Source organism: Heloderma suspectum, chromosome 3 (genome assembly GCF_057233095.1).
Source record: "Heloderma suspectum isolate Gila_16-S chromosome 3, 16-S_ref, whole genome shotgun sequence".
NCBI lineage: Eukaryota > Metazoa > Chordata > Lepidosauria > Squamata > Helodermatidae > Heloderma > Heloderma suspectum.
Window position 1 is genome coordinate 25,584,801 of NC_139460.1, and position 21,109 is coordinate 25,605,909.

The 21,109-nt window shown below is 47.0% G+C and overlaps 1 protein-coding gene across 1 annotated transcript in view; it reads right to left on the reverse strand.

The window, feature by feature from the left end:
- PGR (progesterone receptor) overlaps positions 1-19,924 on the reverse strand; it is a 72,953-nt gene extending 53,029 nt beyond the window's left edge. Inside the window, exons 1-2 of the mRNA XM_084842651.1 lie at positions 17,671-19,924; positions 13,961-14,112 (exon numbers count right to left, since the gene is read on the reverse strand). Coding sequence (XP_084698777.1) covers positions 13,961-14,112; positions 17,671-19,145 — 1,627 coding nt within the window. The 5' untranslated portion in view covers positions 19,146-19,924. The remainder of the gene's footprint in view (positions 1-13,960; positions 14,113-17,670) is intronic.
- Between the last annotated feature and the right edge of the window lie 1,185 nt (positions 19,925-21,109).

Here is a 21,109-nt window from a genome sequence, read left to right on the forward strand (position 1 = left end):
GTACAATCGGGCCCATAGGAAGAGAGTGAAAAGGCAGTTTGGTAACAAAGACGACAAGGAGGTGGGCCCTCTTAGGGGCATCTCCTCCTAAGAGGGTCATCTCGGTCAAGAGCCCCCAAAACCTGATCCTATGTACAATTCTCTCTTCAACATCAGACACAGGGTTGGATCCAGAGTTAGGCTTGCTTAGAGAGTAGTCTACTGATTTCAGTAGGTCTACTGTTACAGAGGTGGTGTCAAGGTAGGGATATTCGGCCTTCTGTTGAGGGCCCACATCTTAAGAGGGGCACACCAACAAGAACGCCCTGGACTTGCTCTTCTTCTTCACCATTGCAACCTGCTTGTTCACCTGCCTCTCTCTCTGGCCCAGACAATGGTGGTGGTGAGACGGAGGAGCAGTAGATGCCACTGCCAACTTGGTCTCTGCCTGCCAAGCAAGTGGTAGCAATGATGGGAAAGAGGTTGAGGAGCAATAGCAGCTGGTGACAATGGTGGTGAGAAGTTAGACTCCCTGAGGGCGGGGGTATATTCGGGGTGTCTTTCCCAAGGGCCCTCAAAACCTGGAGCTGGCACTACACTGTAACATGACCAAGTCTGGATCCAGCCCATAAAACTGTCTTATTTCCTAAGGCTCTTATTAAATACTAGCACATGGTAGCTTGGAGACTCACAAAATATTTCTGTTTTATACATTGTCTTACTAATATATGCATCTTTTTTTCTTTGTAGATGTGCTGGTGCAAGCCTGATTATAGTTTCATATAAAATAATTTTCACCATAAATAAGCTTTATATAACTCCAGAGCCTGAGAGAAACAAACTCTACCAGTACTATTGAAATAGTTATGTCTGCGTACTGCAGGGACCATAGCTTGTTGAACACTGAAAGCACATGAACCTGAGGGCCAAAGTTACTGAAATATCTCTGTGGTGGCCACATAATTTCCTGTAATATTGTTCTTAGATCACTTTCAAGGGTGTAACTGGTTCCAAAACTACAGCTGATGGACCCAATGCTACCATATTTTTTCTAAATTCATCACTGTCAGTATGTGAAAAATATCAGACAGCCTGTGAACTATTTTGATATTTAGAAATTACAAAAGCTGAGGAACATAATGCATTTCCCCACCCTGGGGCTACTTAAGTACTCTGTGCACTGAGGAAGGACAGAACAAGGGCTTCTTTACGGAGTTTTTATCCTGCAATTGAGATTGCTCACTCACAGAAGTTTGCAGGCCCTGTATCTGCAGGGCGTCTCCTGTACTAAATTACCTTTATTCTGTTTTTAAATACATCGGAGATAATGAGGTATCAAACTACCCCGCTTGTGTTCTGCTTGAGTTCCCTCTGTGAAAAAGGAAAAGTTGCAAGAAGAGGAGCTAGACCAATGAAAGATATGGAAGACTCAGAGCATCTCTACACCAGCTTAAAACCCCACATTTAAAACAGGGCTTTCTGCTAGGGATGTACGAAAGTCACTTACCTGTTTGCAGATTATGTTGATGGTGGGGGGGGAGGCGTTCCGTCCCTCCCTCCGGAATCCTTGCTGGGGGGAGAGGCGCTCCCTCCCTCTGGAATCCTCCGTGGCCGGCTGTGCTCCGCAGCAGCTCCGCGGAGCAGCCGGCCAGACCGGAGCTGTCCGCAGCCGGATTTCCGGCCGCGGAGGGCTCTGGGTAAAAAAACAAAACAAAACCGCATACGCAAATGGCAGTGGCTACGGCTGCCGCCATTTGCGTTTTTTATTTTTGCCCTCTTAATCTACGTAAATATTTACATAGACTATGACAGCGAAAATCAAGGGGAACGCAAATAGCATAGCGGGCGCTATTTGTGTCTCTTTTTGATTCCCCGTTTTAGCCTACGTAAAGATTTACGTAGGCTAAAACGGGGAATCAAAAAAGGACACAAATAGCGCCCCCTACCCTATTTGTGTTCCCCTTGATTTTCGCCGTCATAGTCTACGTAAATATTTACGTAGATTAAGAGGGCAAAAATAAGGAACGCAAATGGCGGCGGCCGTAGCCGCCGCCATTTGCGTATGTGGTTTTGTTTTGTTTTTTTAACCCAGCCAGCCATGATAGGCTACGTAAAGATTTTTTTTAAAAAAACCTAGTCACGATAGGCTATGTAAATCTTTACGTAGCCTATCACGTCTTTCTTTTTTTTTTTTTTACCAGAGTGGAAATGTCGGCAGCGGCATCCGGTCGGAAGACCGGCCGATGCAGCCGACGCAACCGCCGCCGCCCGGAAGATCCGCCCCAGGTAAGTCTCGTCCCGGGGGGGATCCGCAGGGGGGCGGGGGGTGGCAGGCCGTTCCGACACGGAGTTCAGGGGGCCGAATGCACTGGCATTCGGCCTCACCGAGATCCGTGGCAGAATTCTCTGACATCCTTACTTTCTGCTTGTTTTAAATGCAGGATCACAACTGACTCCCTTTACACGTTCTTCCTTTCCCCCCTCCCCTTTCCCCCTCCTTCTTCCCCTTATCTGAGTCTTCCATATGTTTCACTGATGTCGCTCCTCTTTTTGCAGCTTTTCCTTTTTCATGGAGAGAACTCAAGCTGAACGCAAGCGGGGTAATTTGATACCGCATTATCTCTGATCTGTTTAAAAACAGAATAAAGGTCATTTAGTGCAGGAGATGCCCCAAGACGCTCACGACGTCATCTACATGGCCCCCAAACTTCCGTGAGTGAGCAATCTCAATAGCAGAATAAAAGCTCTGTATGAAGGAGCCCTCAGATAAGAGGAAGAAGGAGGGGGAAAGGGGAGGGGGAGAAGGAAGCACATGTAAAGGGAGTCCGTTGTGATCCTGCATTTAAAACAGAGGCAGAAAGCCTCGTTTTAAATGCGGGATTTTAGGCTGGTGTAGAGATGCCCCAAGAGAAGCCTGGACTTCTGAGGAGACCACCATGGCCAGAGAGAATATTATTTAAATGTCATTTAATTAATTTACTTATTTAAAATATTATTTAGGCTGCCTTCAGGGGTGGAACCCTCTCAAGGTGGCATACAAGATAAAAACTATAGAAAGTGGATGAAATAAAATTCATTAAATACATATTCAATTTAAAAACCCATAAATCCAGGATTACTAGTACAGACCAGCTTTTCCCAACATGGTGCCCTCCTAATGTTTTCAAGTCCCATCATCCCTGGTCATCAGCTGTGTCAACAGAGAGTAAAATTCAGCTGAGGCAGCTCCTTCCCCACCTTCCCAATGACCACTTAGAATCTTGCTCTGCTCTGAGGGAAAGGCAGAAAATGGGAAGTCCCGGCCAGGGAATTCATGGCATTTGCTCCTGAGGAGACCACCTAAAGCCGAAGAAAACCGTTTGGACAGCCACTCCCCCACCTTTCCACAGGGCCAAACTACATGTTCTACAAATCACAATTGGATTATTTAACTCAGTGCAAGTGTGTGTGGCCCCAATTCGTATTGGAACCATGGCCCTCAAGGAGGAGGGGGAATTTAACCCACCCACCCACCGTATTCTCCTGAAATTCCACCCCACTTCCAGGGGGTGGGGGGTGTAGAAAAGAAGAACAAATCTCAATTGGAATCAGTAGAGAAAATAGGGGTGAGATTAACCCCCCCCCCCCGAGCACCACAGGTCTGAATTGGGGCCCCGAACGCTTACACTGAAGAAAATAATCCAATCATGCACAGCTCTACCTGTATGCCCTAAGGCAGGGGTGCAGAACTTTTGGGTGGGAAGCCAAATTTCCCCCCACCACACAGGCTGGATGACTTCAGGAGGTGTGATAGCAGCAGGGATGTTCAGTGGCAGGGGTTGGGACTCGATCTTGCATGGGGAATTGCGTTCACTCTCTCCCCCCACCGGCATGGGTGAGTCCTCTCACCCAGGCCACCCCACATCCCTGCTGCTATCTCCAATCTCAGTTCGTAGGTAGCAGTGGGGATGCCGTCTGACGGGATTCCTCTAAGGAGTGGGGCTTGGAGGCTAAGCCCTGCCCCTGGACAACCCCAACAGATAGCACAGGCCAGATCGTGGTGCCCTAAGGCAAGGCTGAAGAGGAAACGCCTAGGCCGTGAACCTTTTGCCATCAGCTCCTGAGAAGACCACCAACAGCCTGAAAGAGAAACTGGCTGGGACACCCCATTTCTTCTCAGGCTACTTAAAGGCCTGTGTGCCTTAAGGAGAAGGCAAAGAGGAAAATCCAAGGCCAGGAAGGTTATACCCTCAGTTCCCGAGGAGACCACCTAAGACAAGTCTTGCTCTTTTTATTATTCTATCTTTTGTTTGTTTTAGGATTAAATTGTAAACTGCCTCAAATGCCATGGCGAAAGGTGTATTATAAATGCAGTAAAATAACAACGCTAATTATAATATTATTATTATTTTACTGCATTTATAATGCCACCTTTTGCCATACCATTCAAGGAAGTTTACAATTTAATCATAAAACAAACAAATAATAAAAATTGTTATTATGATTGTTATGATTTTACTCCCTGTATTGTTCAGTGTGCCTGGAAAAGTGCTACTGATACACCTGGAAGGAGGCAATTGGTAAGATGGCTGGTGATCTTTCTGCATTTCTTGCCATGCATATCATGTAATAGCAATCCTATTACCATATCGTGCTGCGATCCCTTTCCCCATATCCAGAGTTCTGCCTTTAAAAAATCGTTTTGGTTTTGTGCTAAAGCACAACTGTACCAATAAAAATGTTTACATATTTTTGTTTTGCTAAAATATAGCTGTGCTGATAAAAAGTGAACAAGAAAATAGCAGAGGGCTCTATTTGCAAAGAGATGTTTAGTTTAAGGGCTATTTTCAGTAAAGCCACTGGAGTAGGCAAGGAGGAAATAATTCCAGAAACACCTAATTAGAGCTACCATTGTCAATAATGCCAGTGGCTGAGAGAAGCCGAAATCACTTTTAACTTCAACAAATAGAAAGACCTTGGTTTGTTGAAGGTAGAAATCTTAAAACACACTTTTTAGAATTGAATGGAACTTACTTCTCAGTAAATATACTTATGGTCTTGCCATGGAGACAGGTATTGCAGGAATTTTATGGCCAATGCAGCACAATGTTAAGTGCTTTTGGAACCACAGCCTAAAGTTCTTGCTGACTGCATAAGACAAATGGCTCCACTGCACAAAAAGGCCTTAGTGCTGAAAGATCTGATATAAGGAACAAGTATTATTATTATTATTATTATTATTATTATTATTATTGCATTTATATCCCGCCTTTATTCTTCTTGCAAGGAACCCAAGGCGGCTTACATTATCCTCCTCCTCTCCATTTTATCCTCACAACAACAACCCTGTGAGGTAGGTTGGGCTGAGAGTGTGTGACTGGCCCAAAGTCACCCAGTGAGCTTCCATGGCTGAGTGGGGACTAGAACCCGGATCTCCCAGCTCCCAGTCCAACACTCTTGCCACTGCACCATACTGGCTCTCGATCTATATGCCTCAAAGAACACAAAAACATTGGTAAAGCAGCAAAACTGATGCAAAACAAGAATGGGAAAAAATAAATAAAAAATGGGCTTCCATGTTTAAAAACAACAGCCCTGGAAATGTCATAATCAGATCTCCCTGGGCTCATAATTCTTTTTGCACCTATAAACCTTCTGAAGGAACAACTGCAATTCACTGGCATGTATACAGGCTTCTAAAAGACCATGTATGAGCAATAAATGGCAAGAGTCCAGGACGAAACAAATGCAGACATTCAACTCCTTGCCAGACCACAGCTCTTCCCACTGCTCTGGGGTTTTACCAAAATCTGGGGTTTTACCAAAATCAATATGTGAACTTCAGCTTGCCTCAGTCCTGTAGCTTTTGACCAGGTATACTTTCCCCTGCCCATTCTCTCTCCCAGTTTTCCTTTCAGGCTCAGACTCCTCCCTTTGCCTTCTCATTTTCCCTTCTTCATCCTGGAACACTCCCAATTTTGCTTTCCTAGTTTCTGCTTCTAATCGCTCCTTGCTAGGACCTTCCAGGATCTGAGCAGCTCAGCCAGTGGCAACTAGCAACCCTCACAGCAGCTCAGCTAATGGGAGGAAGAAGTCAAGCCCCCTGTGACAGGCAGGCAGCTGAGCCTATTACTACCAGAAGCTTCTTCACCACCAGCACCACTACAAAATCTGTATTGTGCATAACAGTACAGATTAATGTCTCCTATAACAAACAAGACCGGCAAACAACCTGGAGAGATGGGTAGGCAAAGGAAAGGAACTGGTTGTACTTGGAAATTCATCTTCATGTCCAAGATTTAATATTTACTTTTTGCCTAACGAAGAATGGAAAGATGGATTCTAAAAGAGCTTAAAGAAATATACAGGGAAAAATTAAGACTGCAATTATCTACACACACACACAAGTGTGTGTGTGTGTGTGTGTGTGTGCGCGTGTGCGTGCGAGAGAGAGAGAGAGAGAGAGAGCGATAACAGCAACATATTCAAAGTCAAAGATTTAGAACAGAGAAGGAAAATGTTACCAAGATAGCTGGTACATGGCTTCCTTCTGCCCTACAATTACCCAGTTGCTATGTACTAACATGGAAAAACTGATATCCATCAGGATTTTGTTGTTGTTGTTGTTCAGTCATTCAGTCGTGTCCGACTCTTCGTGACCCCATGAACCATAGCACGCCAGGCCTTCCTGTCCTGCGCACTCTCCCGGAGTGTGCTCAGGTTCATATTCATTGCATCGGTGATGCTATCTAGCCATCTCATCCTCTGCCGTCCCCTTCTCCTTTTGTCTTCAATCCATCAGGATATTACAGCCCAATTATATTAATAAAGTGAAGCAGAAGTAACTTGGAACTGCCTATACCTACTAGTTTAGTCTTTATTCCTCACAACATCACCATCTTATTAAAACTATATAGAGATGTGAATGTGTTCACAGAGCACAGAAGCTACCTGCAACATTCATCTTATTAAAGTTAGAAAATAAGGTAATAATAACGCTGCATACTAAACGGGAATAATTGGGATGGCGAGCATTGTGTTTTTTCCCCCTTGAAAACATAACAGTGTACTTCAATTACAACCTGTCCACTTTTCACTGCAACTCTGGAGCTCGTGTTTTAGGGTACTCCAGTGAGATTTTTACGATGCTGATTCTTACTCAGAACCATGCTTAGTAATTCCCATTTTATGAACACGATTTAGTGAGTAAATTACTTCGAAGCAACACAGGAGGCAAGCTCCTTTTCCTATAATGGGAATTTGTCACACCTAATTCTTGAGCACACTCCAGGAGAGAGCAGAGGACAGGAAGGCCTGGCGTGCTATGGTCCATGGGGTCACGAAGAGTCAGACATGACTTAACGACTGAACAACAGCAACAAATTCTTAAAAGTTCAAATGACAGACTAGCCAGTTCCCAACCTTATGAACAGCTACATTTTTTTGTTTTGTTTTCCCTGATCCACTAAAACTGTCCAGTTAGTAGTGTCCCAATCTATTTTCAAATTGTTTGTTTTCTTCTGTTTCCTTTCCTCCCTTTCTATTTATGGGAGCTATGCGATAAAGAGTGGGGAAATATGGATTGGGTATGCGTGAAGTGCTGGAAGAACAGGGCGGACTAGGCTAAAAGGATATTTTGTATGCTCTTTGTATTCCCACTGTGAAAACCTCACTATATAAATAATACAAATTATGGCAAATTATGCGGTTTCAGGAAAATACAAGGCTGCAACAGGGATTGCAATCCTATACACATTTGCTTGGGAGAAGTAAACACACAGGGACTTCCTTCTAAAGAAATATGCAGAATCGCAAGAAGGACCTCTGGGAAGGATGCAAAAAAGAGAGAAGGCTGTGCACAGGCTGAATAGGCTCAAAACTGCTAGCATGGTGGGAGAGGCTGTGTCCTGCACGCATACTATGAAAGAGAAAGAGATCACACTGAAGTGGGAAGACAAGCAGATATGAATCCACCTTAGTATACCGCAGGGTGGGCAACATCTGGCCCTCCAGATGTTGTTAGACTGCAGTCCCCATCAGCCCTCACCACTGGCCATGTGGACTAGGGCTGATGAGATTTGCAGTCCAACATCTGGAGGGCCACGAGCTGCCCACCCCTGTTCTACTGCATTTGGAAGTCAGAAGGAATCTGTCTTGACACAATGTGGATCACGTGGAACTTACCGTCACAGACAGAAGAGCAAGAGATGCTGTCAGTCACGGCTGTACTTCCTAGAAACCCCAAGGATCAAAAGACTGGAGTAATTCTATCTGTACGTAAGCTCAAAGCTAGGTAACAACAGTGTAAGATCCAGGGCACAAAGCAACGACAGCTAAAGGCTCTGCAATATAGGAATCTGAATGGTGTTTTGGACAAATGAATAAAGTGGTGTATATGTTTGTGTGTCTACATTTTGTGTGTATAGGCACACACACTTTAAATAAATACATTTAAATAAAATAAATTAATGAGTACGACTAGGGACTCATAAGTTTCTGTTTTCACAACAATCTTCTTTCATACAATTGCAACCTCAGATCTAGACTGAGGTCTCAACAATGCCAGTGTCCTTGAAAGCTCTTTAAAATCAGGTTTCTGACCGGAATGGGTGGATGTTGGTTGATATGGGCAGATTCCACCAGGGCACCAGCTTCTGCTCTAGTCCCTTACTATCTTCTGGGCACTGCTCAAGGTTATGATTTTGAATCACAAAGCACTAAATGGTTTGGCCTAGTAAACCTAGTAAACTACCACTTTCTCTTTATCCCATCACTGTTTCTTAGATTGACTGAGAGCACCCAGTTAACAATGCCATCTTTGCACCAAGATTAGACATTCATGCACAGCAGGCTTGGGAAAACCCCAAGGTTAGCAGAAATGCAAAACTTTTTTTTTTTCCCCTGAAAACACAGCCCAATGTGGACTGAGCATGCTCAGTGAAGGAAGAATGCTGGCTGACTCTTGTGGGGAAAATTGAAAATCACATGGAAGGAGGAACAGAATGGAGTATTATGGAAGACGACACTGAACAGGAACACCCCACACTGCAAGATTTTGTGGCAGGTCCCTATCATTATTATTACATTTGTTGTGGCAGCTGGATTTTAAGCTGGTATAAGGCGGGGTGCGATTTTATCATTTGTTCTCTCTCTTTGTATATTGCTAGCTTATATGTTTCACACGGTGTTACTCATCCACAGCTTTTGGAAGCAAGCAGGGTAATTATTAAACTGATTTTTAAGAGGCACTCCTACCTCACTGAAATCTGCTTTTGTTCATGACTGATATGGATTGTACTAGTTTAATTTGCATGTTAAATAAGATTGTGGGGGATTGTTTTATTAACTTCTTCAAGCAATGAGTTAAGAGAGTTTTAACCTTAACTGTCTTGTAATAACCTAATTAGCTAATAACCTCATGGCGAATACATCTTTGATTTATTTACTGACTAACTGGTCTACACTAGCTTGAGGTGTTTTAACAGCTGCCACCCAGGAAATCACTTCAAACACTTGTTGTTGTTCAGTGTGTCCGACTCTTCGTGACCCCATGGACCAGAGCACGCCAGGCTTTCCTGACCTGCACTCTCTCCCAGAGCGTGCTCAAGTTCATATTCATTGCATCGGTGATGCTATCTAGCCATCTCATCCTCTGCTGTCCCCTTCTCCTTTTGCCTTCAGTCTTTCCCAGCATCAGGGTCTTTTCCAGAGAGTTTTCTCTTCGCATTAGGTGGCCAAAATATTTGAGCTTCACCTTCAGTATCTGTCCTTCCCATGAGCAGTCAGGGTTGATTTCTAGTATCATATAAAATGAATTACACAGCCATGTGCTTGGTCACTTAGCACATTCAATCTTTAACTAAGTTTCCTTTAGTCAAAATTATTCCTGCTTTTTACGCTTTATGCATTTGCCAAGGTTGATGTCCTACGCACAATTAAGCTGCTTAAATTAAATCCGATTCGTTTCAATGGGGTTTACACGGATTGTGTGCAGGACTGCAGTCCATGCATATATTACAATGGGCACGGTCCTGAGGTGTAACAGCTTCTTTGATTTTTCCTCTACAAAAGAGCTTTCAACCTCACACACATCTAAAATCTCCTTTTATAACTCCCCTATGTTTAAAACGAAGTTTGGGGGATTTTGTGCGATAGTTGTCAATAAGGAAACTGTCTCTCACAAATGTGCATTATGGGTACAATCCACGCTAAGTGAAGAGCACAGACGTCTCTCTTAAATCAGTAGTATTTAGATGAAGTTACCATTGACTGGATCATACCCTATTTTTAGAACAAATGTGTCTTTCAGTGGCCTGGTTCAGATGTAACAATTAACTACACATGTGAAGGCTGAGAATTTAAAGCTTCCATTCCATTAAGAACAAACCACAGTATTTCATCACATCAAAACTCATCAAATAGAGGTTTGTTCAAACTACAGTTTCTCAACAAGACAGAATATCCAACCAGGAGCAAACTGTGGTTTAATATCCTGGTTCGTTAACAAGCTGTGTTTTAAACAAACCATCATTTGTCAAAACTGGACACAGCAACAAACCTTGGTTTGTTCCTAACCAGGAACAGAAACTTTAAATCTCCTCCCCTCATGTATGAAGGGGAGGGGGGCATAAACCTAAGGTTCATGTCACCTCATGCACATAACATGCCATGACTTGTTCTTACATAAGAACCAGGCTAGTGTTGAAATACGGTTTAAACATGAGACAATTTAAAAATGAATTAGAGAATTTGGATTTTGAGGGGGTGGGGAGATCCTGATAAGGGAGTATTTTGCAAAACATTTGCTGCATTCACGCCTCTGAATTGTGCCTTATCATAAATATTAAGCTGACAGTAAAGTGCTGGACACACGAGTGAAGGTCACCAAAGTCTGAATGATGGGTCAATTAAACTATAGTTAGATTGTTTGTATTTTTTATTCTCATACTTAAATTATAGTTAAATAGCTTGTATTGTTTATTGTTATTTATGGTTTATGATCATCACTATCATGTTCTTGTTGTTGCTATTATTAAGCATAGTCAGGCTCCAATTTGAGAAGATGAGTAATCTCCATACCACTGACTCCTTACCACTGACTCCTCCCAGTGGCTGCTAAGTTCCCCGCTGCACACAACCCAGCTGTTATCTCCAATCTGAGATTGCAGATAACATCACAATGCCTTTAGGGGGAGAGTCCTCCAGGAGGCACACTCTGGAGGCCAAGCCCCGCCCCCTGGAGGCCAAGCCCCGCCCCCTGGAGTAACACAAGGAAGCTCTGCAAGCCAGGTGTGGAACCTCTGCAGGCTGGAGGCTCCACATCCCTGGTTTAAGATAATAATGTAAAATCCACACCACTGTAACTTGCAGTTATGCTGTGCAAAAGAATAACAGAATAGTAGGGTTTGAAGCGGCCTATAAGACCATCGAGTCCAACCCCCTGCTCAGTGCAGGAATCCAAGTCAAAGCATCCCTGACAGGTGGCTGTCCAGCTTCATCTTGAATGCCTCCAGTGTGGGAGAGCCCACCACCTCCCTAGGTAATTGGTTCCATTGTCGTATTGCTCTAACAGTCAGGAAGTTTTCCTAGTGTTTTTCCTGAACACAACACAGACTTGAGTAAAAGAGTCCATCCTATAAAATCCACTACAGTCAACAGATGTGAAACACAAAACATATGTACTATCAATATTTAAGCAGTAGCCATGTTCACATGACATGCTAAACCAGCCTTCCCCAGCCTGTCCCCTTCCATATGTGTTGGACTACAGCTCCAACTATCCCCAACCAGCATAACCAATGGCCATGCTGTCTGGGATGATGGGGGATGTAGTCCAACACATCCAGAGGGTGCCAGGCTGAGCAAGGCTGTGCTAAACCATAGTTTACCATGATGTGCAAAAGCAGAAATGAGATGGAACAAGCCTCAAGCTCACACATTCCCCATCTATTCCCCCACGCAGTCAACAGGAGATTAGAACCTTTCATTTCCACAGTTTGTCATGGCATCCGGAGCAACAAATTGTGGTTAACATTAAGTATATTTAATTTCAAACAAGTCAACTTTAAACCACGGTTTCTGAAACTGGCTTGTTTCAATTAATCATAGTTAATGTTAACAAAAGTTCCCAGTTCGGATTTCACAGGACGCTGTGGTTAACTAAAAGCACAAGTGAAAGCATCCAAACTCCTTATCTCAGCTGTGCAGGAAAAGGAGAGTGAGAGTGTGTGATCCTGATGCTCACTGCAGCTCATTCTGGCGCATGCATATCACACCCATGCCTGGTTTAGCATGACATGCAAAAGCATCCAGTAAAACAATAGTATAAAACAGACTCCACGTTATAGCTATTTACAGAGTAGTTGCCATGTTAGTTCATTTTGCAGCAAGAGCAATAGAAGAGCCTTGTGGCACCTTAAAGACTAAAAAAAAAGATTATAGCTTACATTTTGGGGGACTAGAGTCCAAACTGTTTGTTCATTTTGCATATTATAACTAGAAGCACTATCTTAATGCATATTTACTCTGAGGTCTCACTGCATTCAATGAGCCTTACTCACAAGCAAATGTTGTATAGCATTGCAGCTTCAGGGTTTTTTAATCTTTTTTGGAACACTCTATGTAGTTCTGAAGGTAAAAAATAACGATGGAACCAATTGTGTGCGTCTGTATATAGATATGGATATATCGCTTTTAGGAAACCAGCACAGTTCACAAGTCCCAGGCTTTGTTTTATGCAGATAAGCATACATTTGAATATCAAGTCCACAGCCTCCTATATGATATGCAACAATCACAATCTTCCACAAGCAAAAAATGCTATTTGGGGAACACTCAGCATGCAAGACTACAACAGACAGAGGTCATAGAAAATTCAAAACAATGACAAGATGAACAGCATAATTCCCAAAATGGTTTTCCAACAAAAGCACTTTAGGGGAATTTGAAATTAAACTTGGTTCAATTATCAAGGTGCAAAAAACTATTTTATACTTGTCTCCTGCAAATAAAGCAAAGCCACTGCATTTATAAAGCATCATTACGAGACTAACAATAATTTAAAACAAAACTAAACTTCCCATTGGAAAAAATTAGAAGACACAATAAGATTAACTACATTGTTTTCTTCCACAATATTGCTTAAAACTGAAAAGATGGAAGCTTCTCAGCCTAGATAGATGAATGGATATGTACATTCTCACAGAAACGAAAGGAATGTACAAACATAAACCCTGGGCAATACCTCCTAAAATTTCAGAAGGCAAATAAAAGTTCCAGCCATTAAACTAGAGTTGTATTAAAAATAATTTTTAATTCTTTTGCCAGATTAATTGAGGGCCACCTTTTTAGACAATTCAAAGTTTTCTCATCAAGTAATCTAACCAATTAATCAATTAAACACTGTAGATATAAGAACATAAAAAGAGCGATGCTGGATCAGACGAAGGGTCCATCTAATCCAGCATTCTGTTCACAGTGGCCAACCAGCTACCCATGGGAAAACCACAAGCAGGACATGAGTGCAACAGCATCCTCCCACCTTTGTTCCCCAGCAACTGGTGTACACATGCATACTGCCTGTGATAACGTAGGGAGCATATAGTCATCAGGACTTGTAGCCACTGATAGCCTTATTCTCCAGGAATTTATCTAACCCTCTTTTAAAGCCATCCAAATTGGTGGCCATCACTACATCTTGCAGTAGCGAATTCCATAGTTTAACTACATGTATAGTTTAAGTATGTGCCATTGCATACGTTTGCCTCTTCATCAGCATTTTCTAAATGAAAGCATCCTAGAAAGCAACCAAACAGGACGCTCTCATATGAGATCATTACAAAAAAAGCAATCATGTTCTGCAAATATTTGCATATAATCTCTCAACCCCCCCCCCCACACACACAACAGTGCTAGCAAGTACCAGCTATAAAATGTTAACGCCTTAAAGAACTCTGTAGATCATTATAATATGACCATGACAAGAAAAGCCACCACCCTTTACCTTCCATGGCTCTTTTGAAAAACACTTTGCAGCTCCCGCATGTGAGCACCCCATAGTGGCAGCCTGAAGCTTCATCACCGCAGATAAGGCAGATCTTCTGGGGTAATGATTCAAAACCATACTGAGGGCTCTGGTCAGCTTCTGCATCGGACCTAAGTAAAGTAGGCAAAGGCGTGAGGCCTTAAAATAGAAGGCATCCTAGACAGGATGGAAGAAATGTCAAGCTGTACTTTGGAAACGGCCATTAACCATCACAACGATAAAGGTCAGAAAAACTTGTGGACATTACCTACCGTAAAACAGTGATCTTCTAGCACGGCAATAACACGAGTCACATCACACATGCAGGACATGCCTAAGAGCCAGCACTGATGAGATATCAGCAGGCCTGACTTTTTAAATGTGTGTCTCCCTGCATCCATCACTTACAATGTATGGGAGAGCCCCCAATCGGGAGAAAAATCACTGGGCGGGGGCGGGGGAGAGAGAGACTGCAAGCAGGCGAACTGCAGATAGGAGAAGGATGTATGCAGCTCACCTATGCATCCCATTTATTTTAAAAAACAGATCCTCCCCCACCCCCCCGAAACAAGTCTACCACCACCTCATCCATTGTGGCCCTACGCCCTCTTCATGGTCCAAGAGAAATCTTTGGCTCGTGCAACTAATCTTTGGTATATGCAGAAAATTCACACACCCCAACTTGCCAAGCACAGTCTTAATTGATGACTAGTTTCGGCATGCAGGAGAGTAATATGGAGAAATCATAAACCAGCCATTTGTTGTGAGAGGCCAAGAGATCCAGCAGTCACATAAAACTATTCCATCCGTAAACTGCTGTCAGTGAAGCCAAACACATCCCACATGTTTGTGCATGGTACAGTGTTCTGCTCCTATCACTGAAATAAATGTGTCAGCCCTTAAAACATGGGATTGCAGAAGGACTCTGGCTTGTGGCAACTATCTTGGATCCAAAGATCTTGGAATTGTTGTAGATTGCAAGCTGAATATGAGCCAACAATGTGATGTGGCTGCAAAAAAGGCCAATGCTCTTTTGGGCTGCATTAATAGAAGCATAGCTTCCAAATCACGTGAAGTCCTAGTTCCCCTCTACTCAGCACTGCTTAGGCCTCATCTTGAGTACTGTGTCCAGTTCTGGGAGCCACACTTTAAGAAGGATGCAGACAAACTGGAGAGGGTAAAGAGGAGGGCAAGGAAGAGGATCAGGGGACTGGAAACAAAAGACTTGTGAGGAGAGACTAAAATATGATACTCTATAGAAGCTTCACCCTCAATCGGCGTCAGGGAAGGGGAGGAGACGGCTGGAAGAGCCTGGCTCACAGCGGTAGGCTGGGAGTGGGAGGGACCTGGCTGAGACCTGGCTCTTAAAAACATCCTGGGTCTTTGTCCCCATGAGACCCCCCACCACTACACCCCTGGGCATATAAGGAAAACCTGAAGCAAGAGCTTCTGATCTCCTCCTTGTGACTGCACCAGAGCCTGGACGAGAGGGGAGGGGGCAGCGCGTGAGCCCATGGCTCACTGCAGCTTGTTCCCATCATGATAAACCATGGTTTATCGTGACATCTAAACTACCTTACTGAGTGGGTCTCACCACCTGAAGATGCAGGCAATGACAAATCAGGGAGGGCTGGCAGGAGCGACTTCACTGACCAAAAATGCACACACCCTTGTCCTTCCCCCTGGATGGAAGCATGATTTTGCACTAGCCTTCTCCCATCAGTAATGTAATATCACTGTCGTGAAGAATCCACAGACTAAGGAAGTGGTGACAGACCAGTTTCAATGGAACATCATCTGATTTACAACAACGGAGTACTCCATGGCTCAGCAGACTGGGGTCTGAGTATTGAAAACTGGGGGGTTGGGTTGCATGCAGATCTCCAGAGCTCTTTGATGCCCTCTTAAAAGTTTATAGTTCACTCTTAAATCATATGATCTGGTCCAAAAGCATGGTATCAGGGTTTCCTGACCCAACTCTGTGTGCTAATTGCTTGCATGTGTGTTACATTTCCACCCAGTGCTAAGGCATAACTAAATATCAGCCGCATTTGTTTGAATGATGGAATTATCACCTGTAATGTCCCATTGTCTGATGTACGAATTTTAACAGAAGTTGTTGTGAGTGTAGATGATGTAAGAATTATCAATTATCAATTGATCAATTATCGCTGGGGATACTGGAAAGTGTGGTAGTAAATATTGCATTATAAACAATAACTAATGTTATGAAATGTTGGCAGAGCTACATTTAGTACTATTTTAAGGATTATGTGGGGAAGAACTGCCTGGAATTACTGGTAAAAAGTACAGATCTGTATGGCATCCCTTCCTAATTTTGTGGACTGGTCTTAGTTTAGAAGCTGTGCCTATAATACATGGAAAACCTAAGCTGGAAACCTATACATGCATACCTAGGAGTAAGCCCCATTGAGCGCAGTAGGACTCACTTCTGAGTAAACATACACAGGGCCTCTCTATTAGTGCTACTGGAGAGTAGTGTTACTGGAGCGTGCCCTTTTCTGCGAACAAATAATTGCCTATTTTTCTTTGGTATGGGTTTTTTCCCTGCCCTTCCTCCAGCGTGGTGTAAAAAACTCCTTCTATCCTCTCAGCAAGGTAGCTTATGGTGAGAGATAGTGATTGACCCAAGTAGCTATAATGGTCGTTAGTTGTAGCCATTAATGAACTGTGTCCCAAATCCGCATTTAATCATTAACAGCACAAGTATAGAATTGTTGACTCAGAAATAAGACTTGCTCTGTTTAATGGGGCTTAATACCTAATAAGTATGTGTTTATGATTGTAGGATGAAAGAACTAAAATGAAGCAAGTAGATGTCTGTTATTATAGTCTATAATAAGTGTTTTGATGCCTTACTCATTCTGCACCACTGAAGGGCTACCTGTAAGGCTGCAAGCTTTAAGTGGTTGATTAATCCGTAGATTAAACGTAGCGGAGATCCTTTTTGACTAGGCATGTCATCCTATAAAGTGAATTACACATTGTAGAGCAGCTGTCACTACAGAATAAGAACTAGCACTACTGAACACAGCAGGTAAGACAGCTTCTTCATGTTGATGTTGGGGGTGGCAGCAATTCTAATCAGATGGAACATTTTAACTATTGGGTCTGAGTTAAGGGCATTTTTTGAGGCAATTTAGGTACTGGGGTGTGACAATGGCAGAGTATGGTAAAGGAAATGTTAAATATGATCTTTCTGTAGGTTTGTTCGCAAAACTGTTCTCCTTCTCAAACTTCCTTCCACATTCCCACACGGTACCTATACTGCAGCTTTCTTAAAATGCCATTTTCGCTTATAATTCTAATTGATTTAATCAATGGGAATGCAAGCAATCAACTCAGTGCTTTCCAGAAAGTTAAAAGCCTTTAAAAAGGTGATTTATTTAAAATGGGTGTGGGGGGCCTTGCAGATTTCATTAGTTCCCCCACCACACTCCACCACACCTCCTAACTGGAACACTGACGATGCAATCCTTTACAGATCTACTGAGAAGAAACTTCCATGAACTGACTTCCAGGTAGGCGGATAAAGGATTGCGGCCTGAATCCACGAAAAAAAAAAATCATTTAACCGGCCGTAATAGGTTGCCAAGTTCAAACTTTAACGCCGCAATACTTTTGTGGCAATTGGGGGTGCGGGGGGGAGGATGAATAACCCCTCCTACCTTATGTAGCTCAAATAGGGCGAGTAGAACTGGGGCAACCCGTCTTTGAGGCCGGCGAGCTGCTGCGAGCCGTGGAAGGCGAGCGGCTGATAAAGGGCCTGAGCCGCCGCCGCCGCGCTGGACGTCGAGGGCAAGCTGAGGCTCTCCCTCTGCACTATGCAGCTGGTGGAGGCTTTGCAAGGCGCTGGTCCGTAGGAGCCCGCCGCAGCAGCCGCAGCAGCGACCTCAGCCTTGTAGAGGATGCACTCCAGGGAAGAGGAGGCCTCGTGGCTGCCGCTGCTGTTCTTGGGCTGAGGAGGAGCAGCGCTTGGCGGCGCGTAGTCCGCGCAAAGCATCGCCGCTCCTGCCGCCGCCGAAGTTTTGGCGCCCAAGTAAGCGCTGTTCTTCGCGGAGGCCGCGGCCAGGCTTTCCTCCTTGATCCTGAAGCTGGGCTGGAAGTCCCCGCCGAAGACGTAAGGCGGCGGCTGCCCTTCTTTGGGCGAATACATGTAGTTCGCGAAATCCTGGATGGTGCAAGACGGCGGGGAGACGGCGCCCTGGTGCCCGCCAAAGGGGCTGCCGTCCTGGAGTTCGTCCACGTCCAGCAGCTGCCGAGTCCGGGCGGCTAAGTAGGCCGGGTTGAGCGGCAGGATGGGCACGTTGAGAATCTCGTGCGAGCTCGACGGGGCGGGCAGGGGAGCGCGCCCGGAGGCCGCCGCCGGAGCCAGCGGGAGTCTGCCGCTGCTGCTGGCGGCGCTGGTGCTGGAAGAGGCGGCGGCGGAGGGAGCGGCGGCGGCGTCCAAGCCCTGCTCGGTCGAGCCCCGCGGCGCAAGGCTGTGCTCGCCCTTGCACGGTGCCGAGGCGGCGGGCGTTGGCGCCTTGCCCTTTGGGCTCCTGAAAGGCCCTCCTCCATCCGCATCCGTAGCCGCCTTCCAGCGGCCAGCAGCAGCAGCGGCGGCGGCGCTGCCCGCCGGGGGCGGAGGCGGCAGGGAAGCGGCGGTCGCTGGCGCGTCCCCGGCTTTGCCGTCGGGGCGGCGGCTCATCAGCCCGCCGATGAACTCGGGGATCTCGGGGCCGAAGAGAGACCACGCCGCAGAGGGGCTGTCCGAGCTGGCCTGGGCGGAGGAGGGGGCCAAGAAGGTGTCCAAGACCCGGTCCAAGGCATCCTTGTCCGCCGGGGAGCCGCAGCTTTGCTGGACCAAGGGGGAGTCGCCCTTCCTTTCTCCCTCCCCCTCCTCCTCCTCTTCGCCCAGGAGGCACGACTGGTGCAATGGCGGATCGTCTCCCTCCTCCTCCTCCTCCTCTTCATCGTCGTCTTCGCTGCTTTTGGGATACAACAGCACGTCCAAGGACAAGTCTATGGCTTCGACGGTCTCCCTTCGGGGAAACGGCTCCTGTCCAGGCGGTTGGGGGCCTCGCGAAAGGACTGACCCATCCTGGGCAGAGCAGGAGGAGGAGGAGGACGTCGGGTCCCGGGCACCCCCTTTGGTCTTCATCTCTCTCACAAGAAGTTCGACGGGGCGGGCGACGAATCCGACTCGGTGGCAGGCGGGGCGGGGCAGGTCGCCGGCTAAGCAGGACCGGCACCGAGGCACCGGCCTCTCCGCGCCAACATCTTGATTCCCTTTGCTCCAGAGCCCGCTCCCGCCGTCTGTTCACCTGGCGACAGGCTCCACGCTCATCTCCGTCGTGGGAGATCCCAGCTGGGGAAAGAGACCCGAGCGGCGATCAAACTTGGCCGGAGGAGGAGGAAGCGAAGCGCGGATCCAGAAGGAGCCCAGACGGGCCCCCCGCCCGCGCCAGCCGTCACCTGCCCGGCTTGCCAGCGCCCGCGGTGCTAGCGCCCCGCAGACGGCCCCCGATGGCTCGCAGGGCGCCCCGAGGCAAGCCCCGCAGCGGCCAGACGCGGAAGGCGCCCGCTGCAGCGCCTCCCCCGCCTGCCCAGAAGGGACGCGAGGCGCGCTCGGCCCTGCGGCCGCCCTTTCCTGCCCCGGAGCTACCTCTCCAGCCGGGGAGCGCTGGGGCTCCGCCCGTCGCCGCCGCTGTCCCGACGAGGCCGTTCTCCCCGGGAAGGCCCCCTCTGACCCCTGCCCGGAGCCGCGAGCGCTGCCCGCCCGCCTCCGGTCCGCGCGGCAACAGGTGGCCAAAAGGGTCGTTCCGAACCCGGCGACCTGCCGAGGGAGGAAGATGCAGCGAACTGGGCTGCAGCGGCAGCGAGGAGGAGAGCGGGAGCCTGGGACTCCTGCCAGCCAGCCAGCCGGACCGACCCAACACCAACCCGGGCTCGGCGCTGCCTCCTGGTGGCCAGTTGCGGGCGCTCGGCCCCTCTGCCTGCTGGCCGGGCCAGCGAAACGGCAGGACGGCCGCGCCTGGAGGCAGACAGGCTTCTAGCTCCGCCTCCCCCTAATTTCCGGGCCCCCCCCGCACACTTTCGTTAGCCATTCCTCTCCCCCCCCCCCTACTTAGAGCATGAGAAGAGCTAGTGTCCACCCACTGGCCCTGGCTCTGCCCTCTGAAGCAACAGAGAACGCATCATCCATTTTCTGTGTAACAACCCTTTAGATATTCGAAGCCCACCAAGAGCATAACAGCCACACTGGATCAGACCAAGGGTCCATCCCGTCCAGCATTCTGTTCACACGGTGGCCAAGCAAGCAGCTGCCCACAGGAAACCCACAAGCAGGACACGAGTGCAACAGCACCCTCCTGCCCATGTTCCCCAGCAACTGGTGTACACAGGCATACTGCCTCTGATGCTGGAGGTAGCATATAGCCATCAGGACTAGTAGCCATTGATAGCCGTCTCCTCCAGGAATTTGTCCAACCCCCTTTGAAAGCCATCCAAATTGGTGGCCATCACTCACGACATCCTGTGGTAGCAAATTCCGTAGTTTAACTCTGCGCTGTGCGAAGAAGGGTTTCTCCTTTGCTTCCTCTCTAGGCTGGTTCTGAGTTGGGGGGTTGGGCCACAACGTGCTTTTCGTGGTGCAGCGTTGCTGCACACCAGCAGGCCCAATCCCCCCCTGCCGTGCACCACTCAGAGAAATAGGGCAAGCCACTGCAAAGAGCGGCTGCGTCCTTGTCCTCTCCCTTTTTGCTGGCTTGCCTGCACTTTCCCTCTGGCCAGGGCTGCGGTAGGGGTTGGGCCCGGCTCCTTGCCGGAGCAGCGTCTCCTCCCTCTTCCTCTCTCCAGGTGGAGGGAGGACCAGGGCCACACAAAGAGGCAGGAGAAGACACCACTGCTCCAGCCGCCTCGCCCTTGCCCACTTGCACTTTTCCTCTGAGTAGCAGTGGGTCACAAGGAGGGGGCGAGCAAACGGGGTGCCTTGCACCTTCTCCGGGCAGCCCCACTGAGCCCGTTCTGGGCGGGAGAGGGAGCAGGCCGCTCTAGCAAACAGCAGTTGCAGAGAGCTGCTTTTCCCTCTCCCTCTCTCTGGGGCCCAGTCCTCCCCACCAAACC